We start from the raw sequence: 23,781 nt of genomic DNA on the forward strand, positions 1-23,781 counted from the left end.
GTTCACATCGTACTTTAAAATATTAATTAGAAGTGTACTTCCCTACATTTAAAATGCATCTGAGATTTTTTAATACCACCTGTCCTCTTTTGTCTTAGCAGACTCACATGCTCCACCATTAATCGTCTGAGAACTTTGTACAAAATGCACCATGGAAGTTGTTTTTTCTGTTTACTCACTGTTTATCTTATTTACAAAAGTACAGCAAACAAAGATAGTAAGCAGAGATATCTGAGAGATAATGTGATGTTAAAATGTTAATCTAGTTTCTTTCTTAAGTAAGCAGTGGCAAGCCAAAGCAAAGCAAACACAGACATAAACATCGAGCACATTTTTAGGGCATCCACAGCAGAAATGCACATCTCCTTTCTTTTTTAAATTCACTGCAAAAGCTTCCTTTGACTGCAGGGGGAGCAAGAATTTTCCTGAAGTATTTTGAAATATTCAGCTGTGGTGCACTCACTGTGCAGTTATCTTGGTCATTAACTATTTCTGCATAGAACAGAAAGAACAAACTACATCTATAGTATCTGAAATCAAACTGAGCAGTATGTTTCCTCAGGCTGACTCCCTGTCTCAAAAAATATGGTAGAAATAAATGTATAAAAGAGGCTAAAATTAGAAATTAAATTTCTTTGTATTATTATACAAAAAAAAAATCTCATACAGAATGAACAGTCAGCTATGAATTTATCTTATAATAATAGGAACCTTATAATGTCATTAGAAAGGTAATTTTTCTACTGCAATAGATGAACTTTAACACTGCCACACTGATGTTCATCATCTGAACGTCTAGCCTTATGATTTTATTTGTGCCCTATCATACTTTGTCCTAATAGCCTCAACAAGGAGTATATGCAGAGAAATCACTCTTCCACAATCATCATCATGTTATTCAATTGCATGGAAGAATCAACACAGCTTCTAGAAGTTAATGTACTTACAGGGATGACTCGCAAACAAGGCAGCTGGAGCAGTTTCCACCCCAGCTCTCAGCTCAGCCCCTAAGGAGCTGCTTCTCCTGCAGAACAGTGTTGTAACCTGGGCAGAACCAAATGCTTATGAGTAAGCTGTTCTGATGATGGATCAGAGCATTACTGGAATTAGACAGAAGTTAATAACAAGCAGCTGAAATATGAATATGTAAGTACATCCTGTTAACGAACCATTGCTGGGCAGACTGAAATGTCAAAGGCCCTGAAATATGAGGAGGAAATAATGACTATAGTGTATGCTGCAGTTATCAGGAGTTTACTTCATTAAACATGAGCAGGAAACTATGTTTTGAGGTACATTAAAGAAAAATGGAACCTACTGTTGGAAAACCATTCAGACAGTATGGTATGCAAGACTCACATAATTTGACCATGTTCAGAACTGTATAATAACCTACTGAAACAGCTATAACTGGTATCATAGGTGGACACATCTTTACACTGTATATAAGCCTGTGAGAAACATCTATTGTACAAGTATCTGTGCTTCAGAATCCAGAATGCAAATCTGACACTCTGGTTGTCTGCAATGCTGTGTATGTTACATTATGGTCACTTCAGGGAAAGACACCCTTTACATTTGCCTCTGGTCTAGTACCCTGCCCTTTAGGCTTGGCTGTAATCTGGCTGGCTCTGACAGAAGCAGATATTAATACTGGTATTACCCTGGGTTTCCTGGACCGCAGCAGGCTGGTTCCTGTTCCTGTTCCTGGCTCAGGACTGTGGGGTGAGCAGTTCATCCTCACCTTCCAGGAGAAGAGCGAGAATAGGAAGAACTGGTCACTGTTTCAGACGGGAGATTTTCTTTTTTCTGCATGTCACGGTCCTCCACCATTGCACCAGGAAAGTGCATTCTTTAGACTAGCTGCCACCAGTAACGTTTGAGATGTGTAGTCTCAGCAGATGCTCAGAAAGCACACAACAAATTATAAAAATGTCAAATTCAGTCTTTGAAGATGAGTCCATGTATACACTTTCTCTTTGGGTGATTGGGCTTTTTGATGTCATATCTACTAGACATGTTTCAACTTTCTCACACTCTCCTCAGGATATTCGCCAGGCTTTTTAACTTCACAACCTCAGTTATTCCCTGCTGCTGAAAAGCACTTTTCTCTTGGACAGCTTCATTGATAGCTTTATTGATAGCTTAGTTTCCTCTGTGTCTTTTTCTTGTAGTTTACTTTAGTTGATTCCGATTTTTTCCCTTTTAGAGCTGGATTGTTGGGTTTTTCCCCCATAAACATTGCTCTGGGCTTCCAATTTGGCAATACCTGAAATAAGTATATGCAATATCTTCCAAACTAACTTCAAATGCAATTCAATTCCCAAATCAAACACAGTAAGACATTTTTTATGAAGTTCAAAAAGGCTGGTGCTCACTTCAGTGTCCCCAGCGAACTATATTTGCCAGCTTACATAGCAAATGAGTTTTCTGACTCAGGAAGGAACTTGTGCAGTATGTGTCTGTCTCTATTCCTTTGAACCTGGAACACTTCAAAATAGAGAGTACAAGCCTAAGGAACAGCTGCTACTGATGCATGACTTCACATCAGTGTCAGTCCTTGGCATCAGAAAGCATCTGTTACTATGGATCAGTTCTGTCGTATGCTGGTCCCTGGAAACATTGGTGAAACTGAGACTTCCTCATTTGACATCTCTTAGAATCATGGAATAGTTAGGGTTGGGAAAGACCTCAAAATCATCAAGTTCCAAAACCCCTGCCATGGGTAGGGACATCTCACACTAAACCATGCCACGCAAGGCTCTGTCCAAGCTGGCCTTGAACACTGCCAGGGATGGAGCATTCACAACTTTCTTGGGCAACCCATTCCAGTGCCTCCCTATAGGCCCCCTTCAGGTACTGGAAGGCTGCTATGAGATCTCAACGCAGCCTTCTCTTCTCCAGGCTGAACAGCCCCAACTTTCTCACTCTGTCTTCATACAGGAGGTGCTCCAGTCCCCTGATCATCCTCGTGGCCCTCCTCTGGACTTGTTCCAACAGTTCCATGTCCTTTTTATGTTGAGGACACCAGAACTGCACACAACACTCCAAGTGAGGTCTCATGAGAGCAGAGTAGAGGGGCAGGATCACCTCCTTTGACCTGCTGGTCACAATCCTTTTGATGCAGCCCAGGATATGGTTGGCTTTCTGGGCTGCGAGCACACACTGAGGCCGGCTCAAGTTTCTCATCAACCATCATGTCAAGTTTCTCATCAACCAACACCCTCAAGTCCTCCTCCGCAGGGCTGCTCTGAATATCTTCTCCACTCAACCTGTAGCTGTGCCTGGGATTGCTCAGACCCAGGTGTAGGATCTTGTACTTGTCGTGGTTAAACTTCATGAGGCTGGCATCAGCCCACCTCGCAAGCACATCGAGGTCCCTCTGGATGGCATTCCTTCCCTCCAGCGTATCAACTGAACCACACAGCTTGGTGTCATCGGCAAACTTTCTGAGGGTGCACACAATCCCACTGTCCAGGGCAGCAACAAAGATGTTGAACAAGACCGGTCCCAACACCGATCCCTGAGGGACACCACTCGTTACTGGTCTCCAGCTGGACATTGAGCCATTGACCACAACTCTTTGTATGTGGCCATTCAGCCAGTTCTTTATACACCAAGTGGTCCATCTATCAAAATGATGTCCCTCCAATTTAGAGACAAGGACGTCATGCGGGACATCAGCATGACAGGGAGGGACTCCTCATTAGAGACTGTAGTGATAGGACAAGGGGTAACAGGCTAAAACTTAAATAGGGGAAGCTTAGATTGGCTATAAGGAGGAAGTTCTTTACTGTAAGGGTGATGAGGGACTGGAATGGGTTGCCCAAATTATGAATGCTCCATCCCCGGTGGTATTCAAAGCTAGGTTGGACAGAGCCTTGGGTAATCTGGTTTAGTGTGAGGTGCCCTTACCCATGGCAGGGGGGGTGGAACTAGATGATCTTAAGGTCCTTTCCAACCCTAACTATTCTATGATTCTATGACAGCAGCGAATGCTTTGCACAAGTCCAGGTAGATGACGTTAACTTCTCTACCCCTGTCCATCAGTTCTGTAGCCCCATCATAGAAGGCCACCAAATTGGTCAGGCAGGATTTCCCCTTAGTGAAGCCATGCTGGCTGTCACCAAGCACCTTGATGTTTTTTATGTGCCTTCGCATGCCTTCCAGGAGAATCTGCTCCAAGATTTTGCCAGGCACAGAGGTGAGACTGACTGGTCTGTAGTTCCCTGGGTCATCCATTTTCCCCGTCTTGAAAATGGGGGTTATATTTCCCTTTTTCCAGTCATCGAGAACTTCACCTGACTGCCATGATTTTTCAAATATGATGGACAGTGGCTTAGCAACTTCATTAGCCAGCTCCTTCAGGACCCAGGGATGGATTTCACCAGGACCCATGGACTTGTGCACGTTCAAGTTCTTAAGATGGTCTCAGACCAGATCCTCTCCTACAGTGTACCCAAGGTCTTCACTCTCGCAGTCCCAGAATCTGCCTTCCAAGACCTGGGTGGTGGGTCAGAGCATTTGACAGTGAAGACCGAGGCAAAGAAGTCATTAAGTACCTCAGCCTTCTCCAAATCCAGGGTAATCAGTTACCCTGATAGCTTCCAGAGAGGGCCCACGTTGTCCCTATTCTGTCTTTTTTTTCACAATGTACCTATAAAATCCCTTCCTGTTACCTTTCACATCCCTAGCCAAGCTTAATTCCAACTGGGTCTTAGCTTTTCTAACCTGGTCCCTAGCTTCCCAGACAACATTCCTGTATTCTTCCCAGGCCACCTGTTCCTGTTTCCACCTTTTATAAGACTCTTTTTCCCCTCTGAGTTTCCTCAGCAGCTCCTTATCCATCCAAGGAGGTCTCCTGGCCCTCCTGCTGCACTTTCTTCTATTTGGGAGGCAACACTCCTGACCTTGCAGCAGGTGATCCTTGAATACCAACTAGCAGTCTTGGGCCCCCCTGCCCTCTATGGCTATTTCCCATGGAACCTTACTAAGCAGGTTCCTGAAGAGCGAGACAAGGGGGAGCACAAAATTACAAAATGAAATATATAAACCTCTAGAATCAGTTTTAAGTAATGTTAAGTTTAATGGCTTTGTAACAGTAGCAATGGGAAATTACTGAGGTGCATGATACACAGAAAAAAAACGTAGACTACAGCTAGAGAACATACTGAGAATTCTTGTACAAGATACATCATTATAGCTGACATAGTTTTAAGAAAAACAGTCTAGAAGAACAGGTCACAGGGATAAGGAGTATCTGGGAATGGCAGGTGCCCAGGATGGGCTACAGTTAAACTAACTGGTAAGCAGGAGGACAGGAGGATTGTTGTCTCTGGTCCTAACGAACCAATTAAGCTGGTATAAGCACCTACTGCGCGTGCTCCAAAGACGGCCAGACGTGATGAAGACTGCTGGAAGAAGTAAACGACGCTTGAGGGCCTCAGCACAGTTTGGGCCTGGAGCAAGCAGTCCTGCTTCCTCTCAGCTTCCCTGACATCTTTCAGCCTATTGACAGCGTCCCGCAGCGCAGTCACCTGCTGCAGGAAGACCTGCACCATGGAGCACCGACTGCATCCCTGCCGATTGTGCACCCTCCCCTCACAAGACCGGCGCAGGCACTCTCTACACTCCGAGCTCTGCACTGCAGCCTCGCCTCTCATCAGCTCTGTCTGGGTGCCTACGCTGGCCACCGCCGGGGCAGCCAGAGCAGAGCTCCCAGACCGGGCCGGGCTCTGGTCATGAAGCAAGTGCTCACCATCCCGCTAGCTCTGCCTGCCCGAACTGCCGCGCCAGCTGCAGTGCCGCACTTGATCGCCGCGCTCCCTGTGGCAGGTTTTCACCCAGTCAGGGCTGGTGCCGCTGCTTCAGGCTCCGCCCCCTGTGAGTCAGCTGCTCGCTCTCGTCAGCTGAGCTGCCGGCTCATGGGCAGGTCCTGTCGAGGAGTTGAGGCTCCCTCGGTGGGAGGCTCTTGCCGCTCTGAGTTTGGGCTCCTGGACGCTGAGCTTCCCCCCGCTCCGGTGTTGAAGGCGTCCTCTCTCGAGCTACTCACCTCAGTAATTGACACGCTTCAGCAATTTCCACAACTTCTCCCAGTTCTTGACCATTTGCACAAGATGTCTAAGGAACTTTGATTTCTTAATATCCAGTTGCCATTTCAGGAGGTTCTGGGCCAAGCTTCAAAGCCCTTCACCAATAACAGCAAGGCCTTGAAGGGAAGAAAAGAAGGTCCAAGGGCTTGGCTTGGTCCCATAACTGCTTGCTGCTCCTGCCACATCAGCTAGTACTGATGAAAGAAAGAAAAAAAGAAAGAAAAAAAAGGTTACTAAGAAGAAAATCTTTTAGGTTTTCTGCAGGACTCAGTCTCACAGAATCCTTTAGAATCACAACTGAAACTTTACATCTATCGTTCCAGCCTTTTAGTAAAATACACTGCTCTCTTCAGAAAAGAAAAGCTACAGGGCAAGGCTACTTCTGGCATCAAGACTAGGACTGTCCAGGATTCTCCTCTTTCTAGAACCCGAACTCCATCACAGCAGGAATGCTTCTTCTGTCCTGATAGTTGTGCTGATCCGTCCTGGATTCTGCAAAGACCAGTCTTTTTCTGCACTTCTAGATGCTTCTATTTTTATTTTTTTTCTTTTCATTATAATGGCCCATTTATCCCCAGTTGCAGTCAGAAAGAATTTCTCCCCCTACATACAGAACCCCTAGATTTATAGAATAAATTCAGGGTATTTTCATAATCTCTTGTGGAAGATATTCCCAAATATTATGGTACTGCTGGAGGACTCATCAATACCGAACAAGGTTTATAGGACAACATCCAATACCCAATCTCTCCAGAAGGTCTCTACCTATAAATCAGGCTTTGCTGGACTCTTCTTACCTACTCAGTATCTTCTGCAGAAGCAGTGGACTGTAAATATCAAGTCCTTACTACAGAGTTTTTGTTTAAACACCTATCCTCTTATTTCATTTAGGGAATTAGCTAGAAAACTAAAAAATACATAAAAATATTAGAGCCATAAAAACAGGAGGAAAGTTCTAATCTGGCAGCAACTCTTAAGTCTAGGGTATCCAATTACTGTATCAAGCCTTGCTCCTAGGTCTTATTCCTTTATTTGGAACCATCTGTGTAGGTTATATTTGTTTAACTATTAATCTAGTAGCAAATTCTACTCATTCCTCAGTGTTAAAAACTAACACAAAAGTTAAAAGCTGAAGCAAAGGCATGTCCCATGGTTCTCTTCTGGCAACAAATTCCTTGATACATTAAAATCTAAGGTTGGCATTTGCATTACTTCTGAGTCCTTTATGACCTAGGTATGGAAGTAACCATCACAGTTATCAGCAGTTCCACTTGCAAAGTACGTGACTTAGGCATTTACAGAAGGCCGTTCTAACATACTCCTTTATCTGACAGTGTATTCCTTCACACATGTATCATGCTGCTGCATAAGAATGTAGCCAAATTTGCTAGAAGGTTAGGTGAAATTCTATGCTTTCTTAGCCCTCCAGTCTCTAAAATGGAAGAATCACTGTATCCCTGGATGCCCATAGGGCTCTGCCTTTTTTTGTATTTTCAAAATTTTCAGGGGTTCTATGATACCATTCATCCCTACTGCTAACACCCAGCCTCACAGAGGTATCTTTGATTTGGGCATTTGGGGCAAAGGTGATACCAGTGAATGACTTTCATGATCTCAGGGCTGTCTTCAAAATCTATAGAATGGCCTCCTAGAACTTCATTATTAAACCACTATAGACTATGAAGCAATACACAATTGCTAGAGCATTTGGAAACGGTGCAGGTAGTGGCAGCAGTCCTGCTTGAAGCATTTCTATTGTTTCAGATTCTGCTTGGAGACATGTCACATGGAAACAGCATGCAGTACTTCCAAAGAAAAGAAAAGAGGCTATTTAACCACAGCTGGAGATTCTTGAGAGCTCTAATCCACTGATGCATTAGCTTCATGCTCTCTGTCTCATATTCCAACTTGTCTCTGTTTAGATTTCAAATGGAGCGCAACTGAAAGCATGTGGCTATTAGTCTACCTAGCATTAGGTAGACTTGTCATAGAGTTAAAGGGAGTAGAGCTAGGGCATACTTACAGATACTCAGTACTTGAGTGCTTGTTACGCTTACTCTCAAAAAAAGTCACAGAACCACAGGATCAGGTATGCTGGAAGGAACCTCTGGAGGCCAGCTGGTTCCAGATCCTGTTCAAAGCAGGCTCAGTTACAGCAAGTTGGTCAGGCCTTGCCCAGCTGCATTTTGAGTACCCTGAAGGATGGACATTTTACAGACTCTCTGTACATCTGCTCCACTGTTTGACAACTCTTACTGGGGGGTGAAAAAAAGTGAAAAAAAAAAAAAGCTTATTTCTATCCATCCCTTCACCTCTTACATCTAAATAGTATCACTTTTTAGTGGTGTCTCTTCCCTCCTTTTTCTGTCACCATGCACCTCTGAGAACAGACTGGATGCATCTCCTCTACACCCTCCCACTAGGTAGCTACAGGCAGCAGTAACATGTCCCGTAGGCTTTTCCTTATGGCTGAGCAAGCATGGCACTCTGATGTTCTTCATACATTATCTACCAGTCCCCCAAGACCTCCAGCTCCTGGTAACTAACATCATTTTGTGTTAGGATATAATCAGAGTATAAAGAATCTCCAGAAGACCTCTGTATAGCTGAAGTCTGCCATCAGCTTTATGGCAGATACATTAGTTTTGTGACATAAAATTGAAAAGGGCCATGTATTATTCTCAAAAACAAGCAGTATAGTTCACTCTTCATGACAATAGTGTAGCCATTAATATCTCCAGAATTACCCAACAGGGAACTATAATTTGATTTGATGATACAGAGGCTGAAGGTCTGTGAGCAGCTGAGACAATCTCAGAGGCTGCAGTTGCTGAATATTTCATGCTGTCCCTAGCCTCCTCCACATCATTTCCTACTTATTCTTAACCTTTCCCATGCTCCTCGCTGTGGAAAGCTCTGCTTTTGCACCAGCTCTGGCACTCATTATGGTAAGTGAGTCAATTCAGCTTCTTGGCAGAAAACAATCTGCTTTTATTTTGTCTGGGTATGTTTTCTGCCACATTAATGAGCTCAGACAACTCAAGAAAGGTTCCAACAAACCCCAGACCCATTGCACAATAAGCAGAAACTGTGCACAGCCAGGATCAGGATAAAAGTAGTAAAAAAACATCCTCTTTTAGGACCTATGTGCAGCTAGATCAACTTACCCTGTGGAATCCTGCCTCTGCTGGTTATTACTAGATTTTTCATTCCTGTCTTCCCTGAGGTCAGCAGGAATGCAGATACTAATTCATGAGAAAGGCAGTGGCTAAGGAATGCAGTACCTTTGGACCTGACAGAAAGCTGCCCTTTACCTCTGCTCTGCTAAGGACTTGCTACAGGGACCCTGGCCAGTAATTTAGCTGCTCTGAGTGTATCTCCAGATCTGTAAAAAAATGCTAGAAGTATCATACTTCCACAAGAGGTTTCATAACAGTAATACATCAAAAACTTTTGAGGTCCACAGACAAAGAGACATACGCGTGCTGGGGCCATCTAATTACCTACAGTAAATTACTAGACCACCATATAATAATCAGTACTAAACTCTCAATGCCCTTTCTGAAGACATTGCACAGCAATTCAGCATGGTATAACCAAATTGAAACAGAAAACTGAAAGGATGTGATATATTTTCTTAAGTATGCTAAGTATGTATTTTTCTTAGTATAATTAAATATATTTCTAAAAACCATATTTTTGAAATATGTTTTAGTAAACACTATCCTGTATTACCTTGGATATAGGGTACCTCTTACTTGAAGCTATTTTTTCTGCTTTGATTTAGTTCTTTTGCATGATGGGAGAGCTCAGGTTAGTGCAGGATTAACAGAATTTGTTTAAATCCAGCATAGTGACAGTCTCAGGGTTTTCATACAATTCCACTGCTGCTGCTTCTTTTGGGTATCTTCACTACATATGGAAACCAGAGCCTTGAGTATGTATCACTAAATTTTCAATCCTTAACTAGGATTTAGAGACAGCAATGACAAATACCAGCATTTAGAGCAATTCACATACTATCATACATAGCAATTTCACTTTAGCTTATTTTTCAAATAACTTCTTTTTTGAAACATCCACCATCCAGTTAAAAAGCAAACAAACAAAAAAATATGAAAAGATACAGTGGATGAGCAGAGTTGCCTTGTCTCTGCTAACTTGAAAACTAAAGAACAGAATGATCCCATGAGAACTGCAACTATCATCTGTTTATGGAGCACGAACTAGATTAACTCATTTGATAAAAATAAGTTTTTAAAAAAAATAGGTAGCAAAATACAGCTGCTACAAAACCAGTAGAAGACTAACTCAGTTTTAATGCTTCCCTTTAATGCAGTGTATGCTTCCCTTTAATGCAGTGTATACTTCCCTTCATGAGTAAGTGTTGCAGTAAGTTGCCATATTTTAGTATGGAAGCTAGAAGACCAAGTATCACCAAGTTAAGGATTTCGAAGCAAGGAATATCAACTGTACCACTAATGAATATTTATAATTCTCTTAATTATGCATTTTAATTCCCAAGAATGCTTACTTTTATCTATCTATAAAATTTTTGCATTTTTTCTTCTAATTTCACCATGTTGATTTGAATAATACTATGCATGTAAGGATTACTGGCTTAATAACTACTTTTCAAAGTACTTAGCATTAGTTGCCTTTAAAATGTTAATTTATTTCATCTAAGTTTTATTTTTGTCCACCAGAAAGACAGCAACTGCAACAATGATTGCTCAGGGTTTGAACAGTGAGAGAGTGATTCTAAATATAACATGTCATTCAGGGGAAACTATTGTCTAATATCAGGCCAGAAGTAAAACACATCCCGCGAGACATTCATTGCACCACCACAGTCATGGCTTCACAATAAAACTGATCTTGCCAGATGGTGACAGAGTACTGCAGGTGGACAACTTCCAAAATAAACCCAGGAGAGTGAAAGTAGAGTTGCCCATTTCTAATCTCCTTCCTCTGGACATATGAAAAGGTTGCCTGCATACGCGTACTGCAGATGATCTACATAAATGTAAGGACACTGGCAGCCAAGGTCATGATCTGTTTTGTGTTTGTTCCCTGAGCCAGTGAGAGACACTGAATTTTCCACGTGTGCAGGCATATGCACTCTCACGCATACCATTCATCTTCCCAGTAGGCAAAAGGGTGTATGTGATAGCGTGACTCATTATCCTGTCGCACTGTACACTTTATACCTACACCTGTTGCAGGCTGGTTCAAAATATGTGCCTTCAGCTCTTCCTGGGGGAACAGGAACACAAGTTCAGACATCAGTAAGGAAGAGAGGATTCAACTCCTGAGCCTCTCTGCCACTAAGAGGCAGAAGGGAAAGACATGTGGACTGCTGGCAGCCAGTCTTTAATTCACACTGTATCACATGCTTGGACTGGGCTGACACAGTTGCATTCTGTCCTTAACTTGAGGTCAATAAAAAAGAACCTGTCAGAAAGCAAAATGCAATTACCAATGTCCCTCCATTCTGCTGAGGTGGAAAAAAGCCCGTAACAAACCAAAACCAAAAAATCCAAACATAAACCAAACAACTGGGTTTACTGGATATTGAAAATAGTTCTTTAGGAACCAAATTATGTTTTATCTGGAAAAATGCATCATAAAAGATAATGTGTTTAGTGTATGTGTTTCAAATGTGTTCACTACCTCTACAGATTAAAAAAAAAAAATGTGGGGCTGTATTCAGAGGAAAGACCTTCCATTGGAGTTCAGTTTGCAGAACAAGAGGTCAAAAAGCTGCATTTGGGGCATTTTACAGGAATCTGTTGAAAACAAGCACCATTTTCATAAAAAGTAGTATTTTGGGGAACCAACTTCAACTTTATTGGGTAATTGGTTCAAACTTAAACAAAGGAAGTTCACAGTAGATGTAAGGAAGAAGTTCTTTACTGTGCAGGTGGTGAGGCATTGGAACAGGTTGCACAAAGAAGTGGTAAACGCTCCACCCCTGTCAGTGTTCAAGGCCAGGCTGGACAGAGCCTTGAGTGGCATGGTTTAGTGTGAGGTGTCCCTGCCCAAGGCAGGGGGGCTGGAACTAGATGATCTTAAGGTCCTTTCCAACCCTAACTATTCTGTGATTCTATGTAATTAAGTTCTCCAAAATCAGTGGGAGCCTCCATTATTTCTGCCAGGCTCAAGACTGTTACACTATGCATATCTAACTTCCAAACTCTTTCCTTCTATCATGAATAATATATACAAGTCTCCCAACTAGTACTTGCTAGGTATGAGCTTGATTTATTTATTTTTCTTCCTATTTTATATGTTCTTCAGTAGGGGAACAGAATAGCTAACAAGCTACATTGTGTACACTTGTCTCAGGGAGACCTGAGCCAGAAGCAGAAGAAATTAGTCCACACAGATATTCACAATTCTTCCTTTAAAGGAAGCTAATTCGTTTGAAACTATCTCAGCAGAGAGTGGCCCCACATCATCTTACCTGAAAGGTATGGCCACAACTCCACCCTTCTTTCCCCTGCAGGCAGCTTCCTTGGGACAAGTGCCCACTATCTCTACTAATAACTCCGCAAATAGTAATGCTCATTTATTGTATAATAAATACCATATGGGGGAAAAAAATGTTCTCTTCAAACACTGAACAGAAATGAAAAAGAAAGGAGAGTACTCTTGCTGAAAATAGTCGTATCTTGAGTTTAAATAAGTTAAAAACACCATAGGGCAGTTTTAAAAGAAACAAAAAGAGTAACACAAACCACACAGATTTCCTAGCAATTATACAAATGAATTCACACTTAAACTAAGATCCCATTTAAATCCTTGAATTGTTAATTTACATGGAGATGCTGTAGTCTTACACAGGATTTTCAAGCGGTTGTTGACAGTGGTTTAAGAGTGGAAATTGCCTGCAGCATATGCTGTGACAACTGGGGGGTGGGTTAGAGGCAAAGCTGGGAGGCATCGTTATGACTATCACCCACTGTGGATCCTTCTCCGTGGGGTGCAGCACATCTCTGAGCAAACTAATCTCTGAGCTACAGCTTAAATTCTAAGAAAAAAACAGCATCCTTGGTTATAAAATTTTAGAATAACGGATAATCCTTCATAATGGTTGGTAAGTGGTTGCAGTGCTTCATTACTCTCACTCTGGAAAACATGGATCTTACTACTAAACTCTATGTCTCATTTCAGATTTTGTAATTATGGGCTGCAACTGAACCCCTTGATATCTGTTACAATGGGCAGATAGTACTGTTCAGATCCTAACCGACTCCCATATGCCAGCTGAAGTACTGAGAAATAAAAGGGTATGTCAGAAGCTCTAAGTAATGATGTCACGCAAAACGTTACCAAGTGGCAGCAATCAGATTCTGCTTAGCAGGGAGCAATGCCTACAGAACACCGAGTCTGGACAACAGCTACTCACGGGGAGAGATCTGCAACAAAGACAAATCTGTTTAATGGCGCCTGTGGGGGCCGATTTGCTGGCAACATGTGCCACTGGGTAACTTCTCATGTGCTTTAGTCAGCGTTATTAGCTTTTGCAATTCGATCACGGGTCTTGCAACACCAGCAGTTTTTCTCGAAGCGCTAGTTACCAACGCATAGTAAGGAAGATCAAGATCCCATTTTTTGAAGTTGGTATTTCATCTTGACGAAGGATCAAGCTGCTAAGATTGAAACAACCCCCTTAGGGGCTGGCTAACGTGCCAGTGCCACGGCTACAAGGAGGGACTCCTCGGCGATATTCACTCCGAAAAGAAAACTTCCAGTAGACATCCCGGTATGGCACCTCCCGGGTTCTCACCCTCCGAGGCTGGACCCCGCCTCAGAGAGGTAACGCTGCGGGCCACACCGTGAAAGCCAACCGGGCCCGGGAGGCGTTTCTTTCCTCTCTCGCCTATTGCGAGCAAAACGGGTTTCACCGCAGCAGCACAGGAATGACCGCGGACCGGTGCCCCCGCATCTCGCCCTGCAGGCTCCCCAGGGACTTACGTCCAGCCCGCGGAAGACCCCCGGCAACAGCACCTGCCCTCCGTGGGGCAGCGCCTCCGCGCCCGCCCCAGCGCTCCCCTTACGCCAACGGCTCCACCACATAACCCCGCCCACTCCCCCGCCCTGAAATAGCTGGCCGACTTCCTGCGCTCCCGGCCCCGCCCTCGCCCCTCCGCCCCCGCCGCGCCCCAAGCGCTGATTGGCTGCGGGCTGACAATACGCGCGGCAGCGCCCCCCTGCCCGCCCCCCCCCCGCCGGCTTCACCCCTTCAGCCACGCGCCGCTAGCCGCGAGCTGGCAGGCGGCGTTAGCCCGGCCGGTACCCGTCTGCTGAGGGGACCCAACGGGTGGCGGAGCGGGACTCATGGCCGCGTCCAACCGCATGATGCTGGGGCCACTGGTGGGCTCCATCGATCAAGGCACCAGCTCCACTCGCTTCCTGGTGAGCACATCGCGGGGCTTGCGGCGGCCCCCGGGGCGCAGAGACGTACGGGGTGCAGGCGGCGGCCCGGGGGAGCTGCTGATTCCTCTCCTGCATCCTCGCGGGGCCCCTCCGGCCTCTTCTGTGCCCTTGGAGAAGGGCAGGGGGAGTGGGCCGCTCGGGGCCGTGCCGTGGCTCTTGTCTCCCGCACTGCACCGGCTCCCTCTGTCCTCTGTCGGGCCGGGGCCACCGCGCCGCAAGAGGAAGCGAGCGCCGGTGGACGCGGGCCGTGGGGAGCTACCGGCCGGCAGTGTTCCCCGGCGATAGGACCCCCGTCGCCTTCCCGCCGCCCTGAGAGGCGAGCAGCGCTGCCCGTACCGAGGGGAGCGGACCGTGCGGCGGTGCCCTCCCGGCCGCAGGGCAAAGCGGAGGGCAGCATTTCTGGGTGCTGCTGGAGGGGGCTGCAAAATCCTGCTGCTTCGAGCAGGCTGTATTTTAAATCTGAAAGGTCTGTCGCTCTGAAGTCAAATGGACAAGGTGCACAGACAGTGGAGAAATAGATACGCGTGGGTTGAGTGACTGTGATTAGCTAGCAGTGTTCAGACAGTGCAATGAATGCTGCGTTACCCTCTAAAACCTACTTGGGCCTGTTGGAATGATCGCTGCAGTTTCGGAGGCTACAACCTTAATGTCAACGTGTCCTGAGCACTGTAGGTATTCAGGTGACTGAACCTGTACACCTTATGAGAGATGGTCTTCTTAATCTCTGGGGGAAGATAGTTTCTTTAAGAATGGGGTGATTAATAATAATAATAGCCTATATAAGACCTTTAGTTTAAGGATCAAGTTATTTCTCTATTATGCAATAGAAAGTAACTAATGTTGCTATTATATATGAAACTTATAAACTTCCTGCGTGCAAATCTCTACAAATGACCTGTTGCTGAGTCAGTAAGTCATAGTGATTTGACTTAGATCCCACTGATAATTCCACTGTAGAAATGGAGTAGAGAATGACTAGATACAAAATGCTGCCAGATGTGATCAGCTGGGGAGGGCAATGTTTTATCTTGCCCTTGCCTTTTTTTTTTTTTTTGGTGTGTGCGTTTGTGTGGTTTGTTTGGTTTTGTGTGGGTTTTAGTTTTTTTTCAATGCTTTCCCCATGTGGTATGTTCTTTCATGAAGCTGGAGATTAGAATATCTTCTTGACCTGTGTTACCATTATTACTCAACATCACGACCTTCATGGGATTGTCAAATGACAAAACAGAGATCTGAGGGTGGAGGGAAAATCCAGACTGACAGATGACACCAGCAGGCTATCTTGCATGCCAGTCAGGAGTCCTTTTTGGAAAGAATTTGGAGAAGTTTCCTTTAACACCTGAAGATAAACTCTATATGCTTTATGTGTATGTGAGGTTAACTTTTTTCTTGGCATAAAAGGTTAACATTAGCAGAACCAAAAGTGACACAGCAAGCTTTAAATTTATACTCAAGCTCTTTTTACCAGCATTTTGACATGTTCTTCTAACAAGGAATTTCTTGCACTTTCATCAGTGGATTGTATACAGTTGGGAGCTTTTTCTCTGTGCATTAGGTATTTTGCCTCTGTTCAAGGATTCAGGTGCTTACACAAATGACATCTTTTTTTTTTTATTTTTTTTTTTAAGTGTATTGTGTCTGTCACTCTTCAGTTCTTCTTGTATCCATCCCAGTTTCTCAGTTCATTTCAAAATACAATGTTGTCTTCAGTTTGGCAGTGACCAAACTATAATGATAATAAAGTTATGTGAATTTGAGCAAAAAAGATACATCATCACTGAATTAAATCAAAAGATGGGGTAAGGGGAAGGAGAGGGCAAACTGTGCATGGATTTGCTACAAGCTGCATCAGGCATTCAGATAATAACATGTATCTGGAGAATTCTGTGCTGGGAAGAGATTGCCACACTTAGAAGAGAGACTTGGCTTTGAAATGTTTTAAACCAAAAAGTAATGTGGTTTGCCCAAGTTGTTTTCTTGGCTCTGTTGTTGCCTCTCTATCTTCTACTGTGCTAGTTGTTTTCCATACCTTTTTCTCTTAATCTCTCTACTTTATTTTTTTCCTCTAATGCTTCCAACAATTTTCATCTTCACCAAGTCATCAGTCAAAATTAAATTGCTGGTTACTTTGCACTAGTACAACTGCTACCTTGTTTTTTAAGATGGAAGACATACAACTTTGACCAGGTTAAAGATGAATGGGTGAGAAACTGGCAGGTCCTTTGGGGCTGAAGGATAGTGTCAACAGTTCAGAGTCTAAATTTACAGTTACAGGTGCCAGTTTACAAGCGGTGTTCCACAGCAAAGCAAATACTGGGATAGCCTGCAGTATTTTCATTAACAGCCTGGGGGATGGGGTGGAATGCCCTCCCAAGTTTGCAGATCACCATAGACAGGAGGAACAGTTCATTGGCATTCCAGTTGGAGAAGTGGCCTGGCAGAAGCCTAAGTTCAACAAAGTTCAGCACTTGGGACAGAAGGCTAAGGAGCAGCTTGATGCAAAAGGACCTGGGCTCCTGCTTTACAAGCAAGTTTAGTAGAAGCGAGCAGTGTGTTCTTGTACTGGTGAAGATTAACCACATTAGGAAAAGTGCAGACTGTGGATCAAAGAAGTAATTATTGCCATCTGTGTGGCACTTGGGAGGCAGAATCTAGAACACTGTGTCTGGTTTTGACTCCCCTAGAGGCAGAGAGAGTCTGAAGAACTGGATTTCGTCCAGCAGGGGGTCACTAACATGATCACTGAGCTGCAGCACAAAGCATGCAAGGAGAGGTTGAGAGATGAGGAGCTGTTTCTTCACAGAGAAGTGTAAGAGAGTGTCTTCAGCTATTAAACCATATCTTGTAGAGAACACAGAACAAGCCTTTTGTCAGAGGTGCACAGAAAATACAACAGGCAATGAACACAAGTTGCAGCAAGTGAAGTTTCAGATAGATGTAAGGAAGAAATATTTCACTATGAGGGTCTCTGGATCAGGGCCACCGAAAGCCTGTGGAATTTCCGTCCTTGCAGATACTCAACATCTGACTAGCAAAAGCCCTGAACAACGTCATCTAACTTTAAATTTAAACTTACCTGAGCAGTGGGTCAGGCTAGACAACCCCCAGAGATTCCTTCCAGAATTAATTATTCTGTGTATGGACACAAGTTTTTAGAGATTCTCCTGCTTATGTGATTGAGGCTATATGAGCACAGATGATGAAGAAACACCAGAACAAAGCTACATTTCTGCTACTGCCACTTACTTGTCCTTGCCTCTCACACACAACATACATACAGTTTTAGCTTATGCTGTAGTTTTACCCTCTGGGAACCCTAGTTTGGATGTTTGTTTTTTGTTTTTTGTTTTTTGCTAAGCTACTTGTTTTTGCAAAATGAACTGTAATTATTTGATCTCAACTTTTCTGTTGTGTCGAGTCTGCATGACAGATTCACTTACTAGGGAGGGCGCAGTGCTTAAAGCAGTGCAATTGCTTAAGGCTCATTTTCTTTAAGATACCAAGCAGGAAAATAAATTGAGTAGGCTATGCAAGTGTACCCAGATGACTAAAGTCTGGTCTAGATGTTTTGCCAAATATTTTCATCAAATATTTGCATCTCTCATTTTCCATTTTATTCAAGAATTGTATAATAAAAATCCATTGTAACTTCTTTTGCCAAAAGCTTTTGGATCATGAGCTAATGTTAGCCTAACCACTGGCTGATCTCTTGAAAGGTATTTGCAGGGTAACATCTGGCATTTTATCCAGGAGCAAGAAGAATAGAAGTATTCAGTGAAGTATACATACAGTCAAGTGCATGTACAGTACTTCAAGTTCTAGCTTTGTCAGTCAGCCCCATTTTTTTTTCCACCTCATTTCAAAAGAAACATTCAAATAAAGCTGTATCACACTATCAGCATTCTTTTCAGAAAACAAAACCTGGTTTTAGAGAAGGAAAAACTTAGTACCCATTAAGCTTACCCTTCAGAGGGAAACCTGTTTCACCCCTCTACTGAAATAATGTGACATTTTAGGGGAGAAAGCAAAGCTTGATTGTATAGCTAACAGAAGGGTTAAAAATATTGCAAATATTTCAGTTTTTTCCTAGTTCTTAGTTTTTATCACTTCAAGTACATTGCAGGTTTGCTTTTTATTCCCACAGGAGGGAAGAGACACCTGCTTGAAGGGGGGGAGGAGGGAGATCTGTTCATCAGGAGCCTTCCAACCAAGATAATTTCTGGGAAACTTGTTAAACTTATTCATAGTTTCTGCCTGCCTGCTAGGTAAAGTGCTAAAGGCAGGATTATTGTTTGACATCCTTCCCCCAGTTGGGTTTATTTCAGTGCAGTTTCAGAACTCGAGCTAGGAGCTTGTTTGCTATAGCTGTTTCAGCTTAACAAAAAGTCATGAAGATACAGCATAGGACAACAGAAGTAGGTTTTCTCCAGGCAGAGTTACGTGGCAAAGCTTGACAGTAATCATAGAATCATAGAATAGTTAGGGTTGGAAAGGACCTTAAGATCATCAAGTTCCAACCCCCCTGCCATGGGCAGGGACACCTCACAGTAAACCATCTCACCCAAGGCCTCGTCCAACCTGGCCTTCAACACCGCCAGGGATGGAGCATTCACAACCTCCGTGGGTAACCCATTCCAGTGCCTCACCACCCTAACAGGAAAGAATTTCCTTTTAACATCCAATCTAAACTTCCCCTGTTTAAGTTTTAACCTTTTACCCCTTGTCCTGTCACTACAGTCCCTAATGAACAGTCCCTCCCCAACATCCCTATAGGCTCCCTTCAGATACTGGAAAGCTGCTATGGGGTCTCCACGCAGCTTTCTCTTCTCCATGATGAACAGCCCCAACTTTTATTGAAAAGTTACTTCTAATATCTGTTTTCACTATTGTTTTTTCAGCTGTGCAGCTTCTTGCTTGACTTCCATAAGCCTCATGTTTCTCTTTGTTTCATATTTATTTTCATCTTTGGAAATTATTACAATAATTGATCTGAATTCTTTTCCACTAAGATAATAAAGACTCAATGTAATACCATGCAGCTCTCTGCACCCCTACATATGATGCCATGCGTTATATTACAGACCTTGTAAAGATCAGCCCTTGTGCTTGCTTACCTACAGCACAGCTAAGTATGTCTGTCTTCTCTCTGCTCTTGAGATTTAAGGCTCAAGCTTTAATTCTTTGTATGTTATTTTGTTGTGAGTGGAAGGACTGTGTTATTTATTCTTTTCCTCAATCTCTCACCAGATAATGGAGTACGTATCAGGTAGTTTTCACTGCCTTTCACAGAATCACAGAATCCTAAGGGTTGGAAGGGACCTCAAGAGATCATCTAGTCCAACCCCCCTGCAAGAGCAGGGTAACCTAGAGTACATCACACAGGAACTTGTCCAGGTGGGCCTTGAATATCTCCAATGTAGGAGACTCCACAACCCGCCTGGGCAACTTGTTCCAGTGCTCTTTCACTCTCGCGGTAAAGAATTTTTTCCTGATGTTCACATGGAACCTCCTATGCTCCAGTTTACACCCATTGCCCCTTGTCCTATCACTGGACATCACTGAAAAAAACCTAGCTCCATCATCCTGACACTCACCCTTTACATATTTGTAAACATTGATGAGGTCACCCCTCAGTCTCCTCCAAGCTAAAGAGTCCCAGCTTCCTCAGCCTCTCCTCATAACAGAGATGTTCCATTCCCTTAATGATCTTTGTAGCTCTGCGCTGGACTCTTTCAAGCAATTCCCTGTCCTTCTTGAACTGTGGGGCCCAGAACTGGACACAATATTCCAGATGCGGCCTCACCAAGGCAGAGTAGAGGGGGAGAAGAACCTCTCTTGACCTACTAACCACACCCTTTCTAATGCACCCTAGGATGCCATTGGCCTTCTTGGCCACAAGGGCACATTGCTGGCTCATGGTCATCCTCCTATCCACCAGGACCCCCAGGTCCCTTTCCCCTTCACTGCTGTCCAGCAGGTCAGCCCCCAACCTGTACTGGTACATGGGGTTGTTCTTCCCCAGATGCAAGACTCTACACTTGCCCTTGTTGAATTTCATCAAGTTCCTCTCCACCCAACTCTCCAGCCTGTCCAGGTCTCGCTGAATGGCAACACAGCTCTCTGGTGTGTCAGCCACTCCTCCCAGTTTAGTATCATCAGCAAACTTGCTGAGGGTACATTCAGTTCCCTCATCCAGGTTGTTGATGAAAATATTAAACAGCACTGGTCCCAGCACCGACCCCTGAGGGACTCCACTAGTCACACACCTCCAGCTAGAGTCACAGACCTCCAGCTAGATGAAAGACCTCCAGCTTTCATGAAATCATCTCTGTTCAAGATACCTCTACATGTTCAGTAGCCTAGACAATTCTTTTGTGACTACTGCTGATAAAATTAAGGCAAAACCCACTTTGTCTTCCCCTACCTCCAGAGGAGAGAGATCACTATCATAAATTGGAACCAGTTCTTAATGAATATGAAAGGAACAAAAGTAGTAACAGAAATATGCTTCAAACCTTTTCCAACAAGAACGTATTAACCTCTGAAATACTTATTGTCACCTATCTCTTTCTCACTACTGTCAGAGAGAAACAAGGACAGATTTTTTGAGTTTTGTCAATTTTTTTTTTTTTTTTTAGGGGGTAGGCAGGGAAAGAGGGGAGGTCACTTTTGTTCTACGTATAGTCCCTCTTTTATAATCTAGGTTCAAATATGACGACCCATTTATGTTTGTCATCCTTTTGTGTATCAGGATTCTATTTATCGCTGTGGAATATGGTATTGTTCCCAGTGAAACTTTTTAATCCCTTGCCCTGAGGTGCAGGGAGTGTCTGTTGGCTTTGTTGAGGATGTCAAAGTTTGCGGTTTTGTGTGTGATGGACTAGGAGACTGTGTTTACCTAGTTCTCTATGGGCATGAAGAGATCTAGGCATTTGTAGTGTTACCGCTTCTGTTGAGAATTTATTGCTGTTAGAACACCTTGCTTAGAAGGAGTTAAAAACCTTTGGTGTGCTAGAGCTTCATGCTTTATTATAGGTGGGTCCCACACTCCAGGTTCAATGAATGACCTTGTCCAATTGTATTTATTTCCTGCTAACAGTAGGCATCCTTATGCACTGCCTTCTGTTTCAAGAACTAGTGAAGAATTAAGGGTGGATGATCAGCCAAATTATATTTTACACTGTTAGTAGGTCAGATACGTACCAGTTCAATAAAGTCTTCTATCTTTCTATCTTTATTATAAAAAACCTAGTAAATGTTATTGGGCTTTTGGCAGAAAGGCAATTTCAAGTAAAAAATGTCTTGCTGCATATATGTAAAACTTAATGTCTCAATTAACTATGTTTGATAGTGTTTTAAGACCCCTATTCCATTATATGAGTTCCTTCCAAACATGGTTTCCTGACAGAACTTACCCTTTCGTTAGGGTAGCTTAATATCAAGCCTCAGCTGGTAGATGAAACACAGATAAATAAATATGGTAGGAAGAATACAGTGGTGCTTTTTCTATGTAAACTTTCCAACTGGTAACAGAGAAAGATGAATATGTATCTTTTTAAAACTTCTTCTCTGGGTAGAGGAGGGGAAAATTTAGCTTTTAGTATTTTCCAGAGGTCATGCTGTTGCTGTCCTTTGAGGTTTTCAAGACCTGTGTCAAAAAAGTCCTTGAGCAATCTGGTCTAATCTCATAGCTGACCCTGCTTTGAGGAGGAAGCTGCACTAGAGATCTCACAAGGTCCCCTTCAGCCTGAATTATTATATTATTCTAATATAGAACTAGATTGTTTCTAAACTTCAAAATTTCATTTTAAAGATACACTGTAAGGTTTCCAAGAAACTGGAGAACTAGAACTCCATCTGCTACTCCATTTTGTCAGGATTGTTCTAATAGTTTCAAAGTAAACTGTACTATCTAAATGAAATCAAGAGTTCATGGATTATAAGCTTTAAGAGCAATTCCTAACATTTGTGGAATGAGAAAGGAGAGTTGACGAGGAAGTCTAGAAAAGATGCAGTTGTATCCTAGAGAGTGGATGGGTACAATGGAATTTTGTACTCCTAGCATGAGAGTGGTTCTTAAATCTGACCCTCCTCTGCTTGCCATAAAAAGATAGGATAGTGTTCTACTGGCATGTTCTGCAGTTCACCTGTGTCTGCTGTTAAATTTTACCTTCTAGGTCCCTGAACGTTCTTCAAGCAAAGATTATGCATGATGCTAATGAGAAAAAGCCATTTTCACAAGAACATCTTCGTAGCCCAGTCAGTTATGCTTGCTTACCCATTGTACACTTGAGTTGGATGCTTTACTGGGTGACATCTTAGCTTGGCCACAGTCAGTTAGTTACTTTTGGAAACAGTTTACTGTTGGTTAATGAAGAGCATTGTATATTCTAGCTGAGCTTCTCCTTCAAGGCAGACCTTCTAACTTGTGATTCCTTAAGAATAGCCATTAGTATAGATGTCAGGATTCTATACTCCGCTGTTTTTTTTTTATGGTAGTATATCCAAATCTAAGTCACTTTTCTTCAGGTTTTTTTTTTTTTAGTATATTGTGCTGCTGCAGTAACATTCTTTTCTTGTCAGACCATTCATGAACTCCGTATTTGTAGTTTTGAAAAAAATGGGTTCTACGTGCTTTTTCTTTCTTCACCATTTAGTTCCTTTTGTGATATCTAAACTACACAATTGTCTTTCTCTTAAAATCACTATTCCAGTTATAATTGACAGCATAGATTACCAAAATATTCTTTGCATACTTTAGTTACTACAATTCATATATCGGAACTGAGGTTACATAGATATGTGTGTTGATGATAGAAAATTAGTGTTAATTATAAGGGCACTGTATTTGTTCAAAAGAGTAAATGCTAATTTATTGTTGTTTAAACTTCTGTGTTCATAGAAAATTTTGTTGTTGTAATTTATTTTCAGGTTTTTAATGCAAAAACATCAGAGCTCTTGAGTCACCATCAAGTTGAGATAGTGCAGAAATTCCCTAAAGAAGGGTATGAGTTTTCTGTGGTTTTTCATTTGTGTACATTTTTGTAGAGCTTATATATTTTTATGTATGAATGATCAAACTGAAGTTGATTAATAATAACTAAGAATACAGTATCTGCTACGAAAGACTGTGATAGAAAAATTGATATAAAAAAACCTCACTTGGGTGGTGAAATAACTAAAAATAATTAGTGTTTTACTGCTAATGCTCACTAACATATTTGAAGTTTAAACTTTAAAGTTTACA

General features: G+C 42.9%; 1 protein-coding gene and 1 long non-coding RNA gene across 9 annotated transcripts in view; one reads left to right on the forward strand and one right to left on the reverse strand.

The window, feature by feature from the left end:
• Positions 1-14,087, reverse strand: LOC133269271 (uncharacterized). 2 transcript variants are annotated; one of them, XR_009743394.1, is made up of 6 exons: positions 13,885-14,087; positions 13,058-13,125; positions 9,851-10,058; positions 9,260-9,477; positions 8,150-8,347; positions 1-2,269 (listed from the first exon to the last, which is right to left on the reverse strand). It is a non-coding gene; the product is annotated as an uncharacterized LOC133269271 (long non-coding RNA). The 2 variants fall into 2 exon arrangements; XR_009743395.1 differs by lacking the exon at positions 13,058-13,125.
• A 228-nt stretch (positions 14,088-14,315) lies between these two features.
• GK (glycerol kinase) overlaps positions 14,316-23,781 on the forward strand; it is a 47,094-nt gene continuing 37,628 nt past the window's right edge. For 5 of the 7 annotated variants that reach the window (XR_009743396.1, XM_061453330.1, XM_061453328.1 and 2 more), the window contains exons 1-2: positions 14,316-14,513; positions 23,466-23,539. Coding sequence is in view for 6 of the 7 variants with exons in the window: in XM_061453330.1 (XP_061309314.1) it covers positions 14,436-14,513; positions 23,466-23,539 (152 nt within the window). In the remaining variant the exon portion in view is untranslated. The remainder of the gene's footprint in view (positions 14,514-23,465; positions 23,540-23,781) is intronic. The other 2 variants (XM_061453329.1, XM_061453326.1) reach the window with 1 other exon arrangement.

This window comes from Pezoporus flaviventris, unplaced genomic scaffold, assembly GCF_033815535.1.
Source record: "Pezoporus flaviventris isolate CSIRO_AGI_PZ_B2104156 unplaced genomic scaffold, CSIRO_AGI_Pfla_v1 ptg000015l, whole genome shotgun sequence".
Lineage (NCBI taxonomy): Eukaryota > Metazoa > Chordata > Aves > Psittaciformes > Psittacidae > Pezoporus > Pezoporus flaviventris.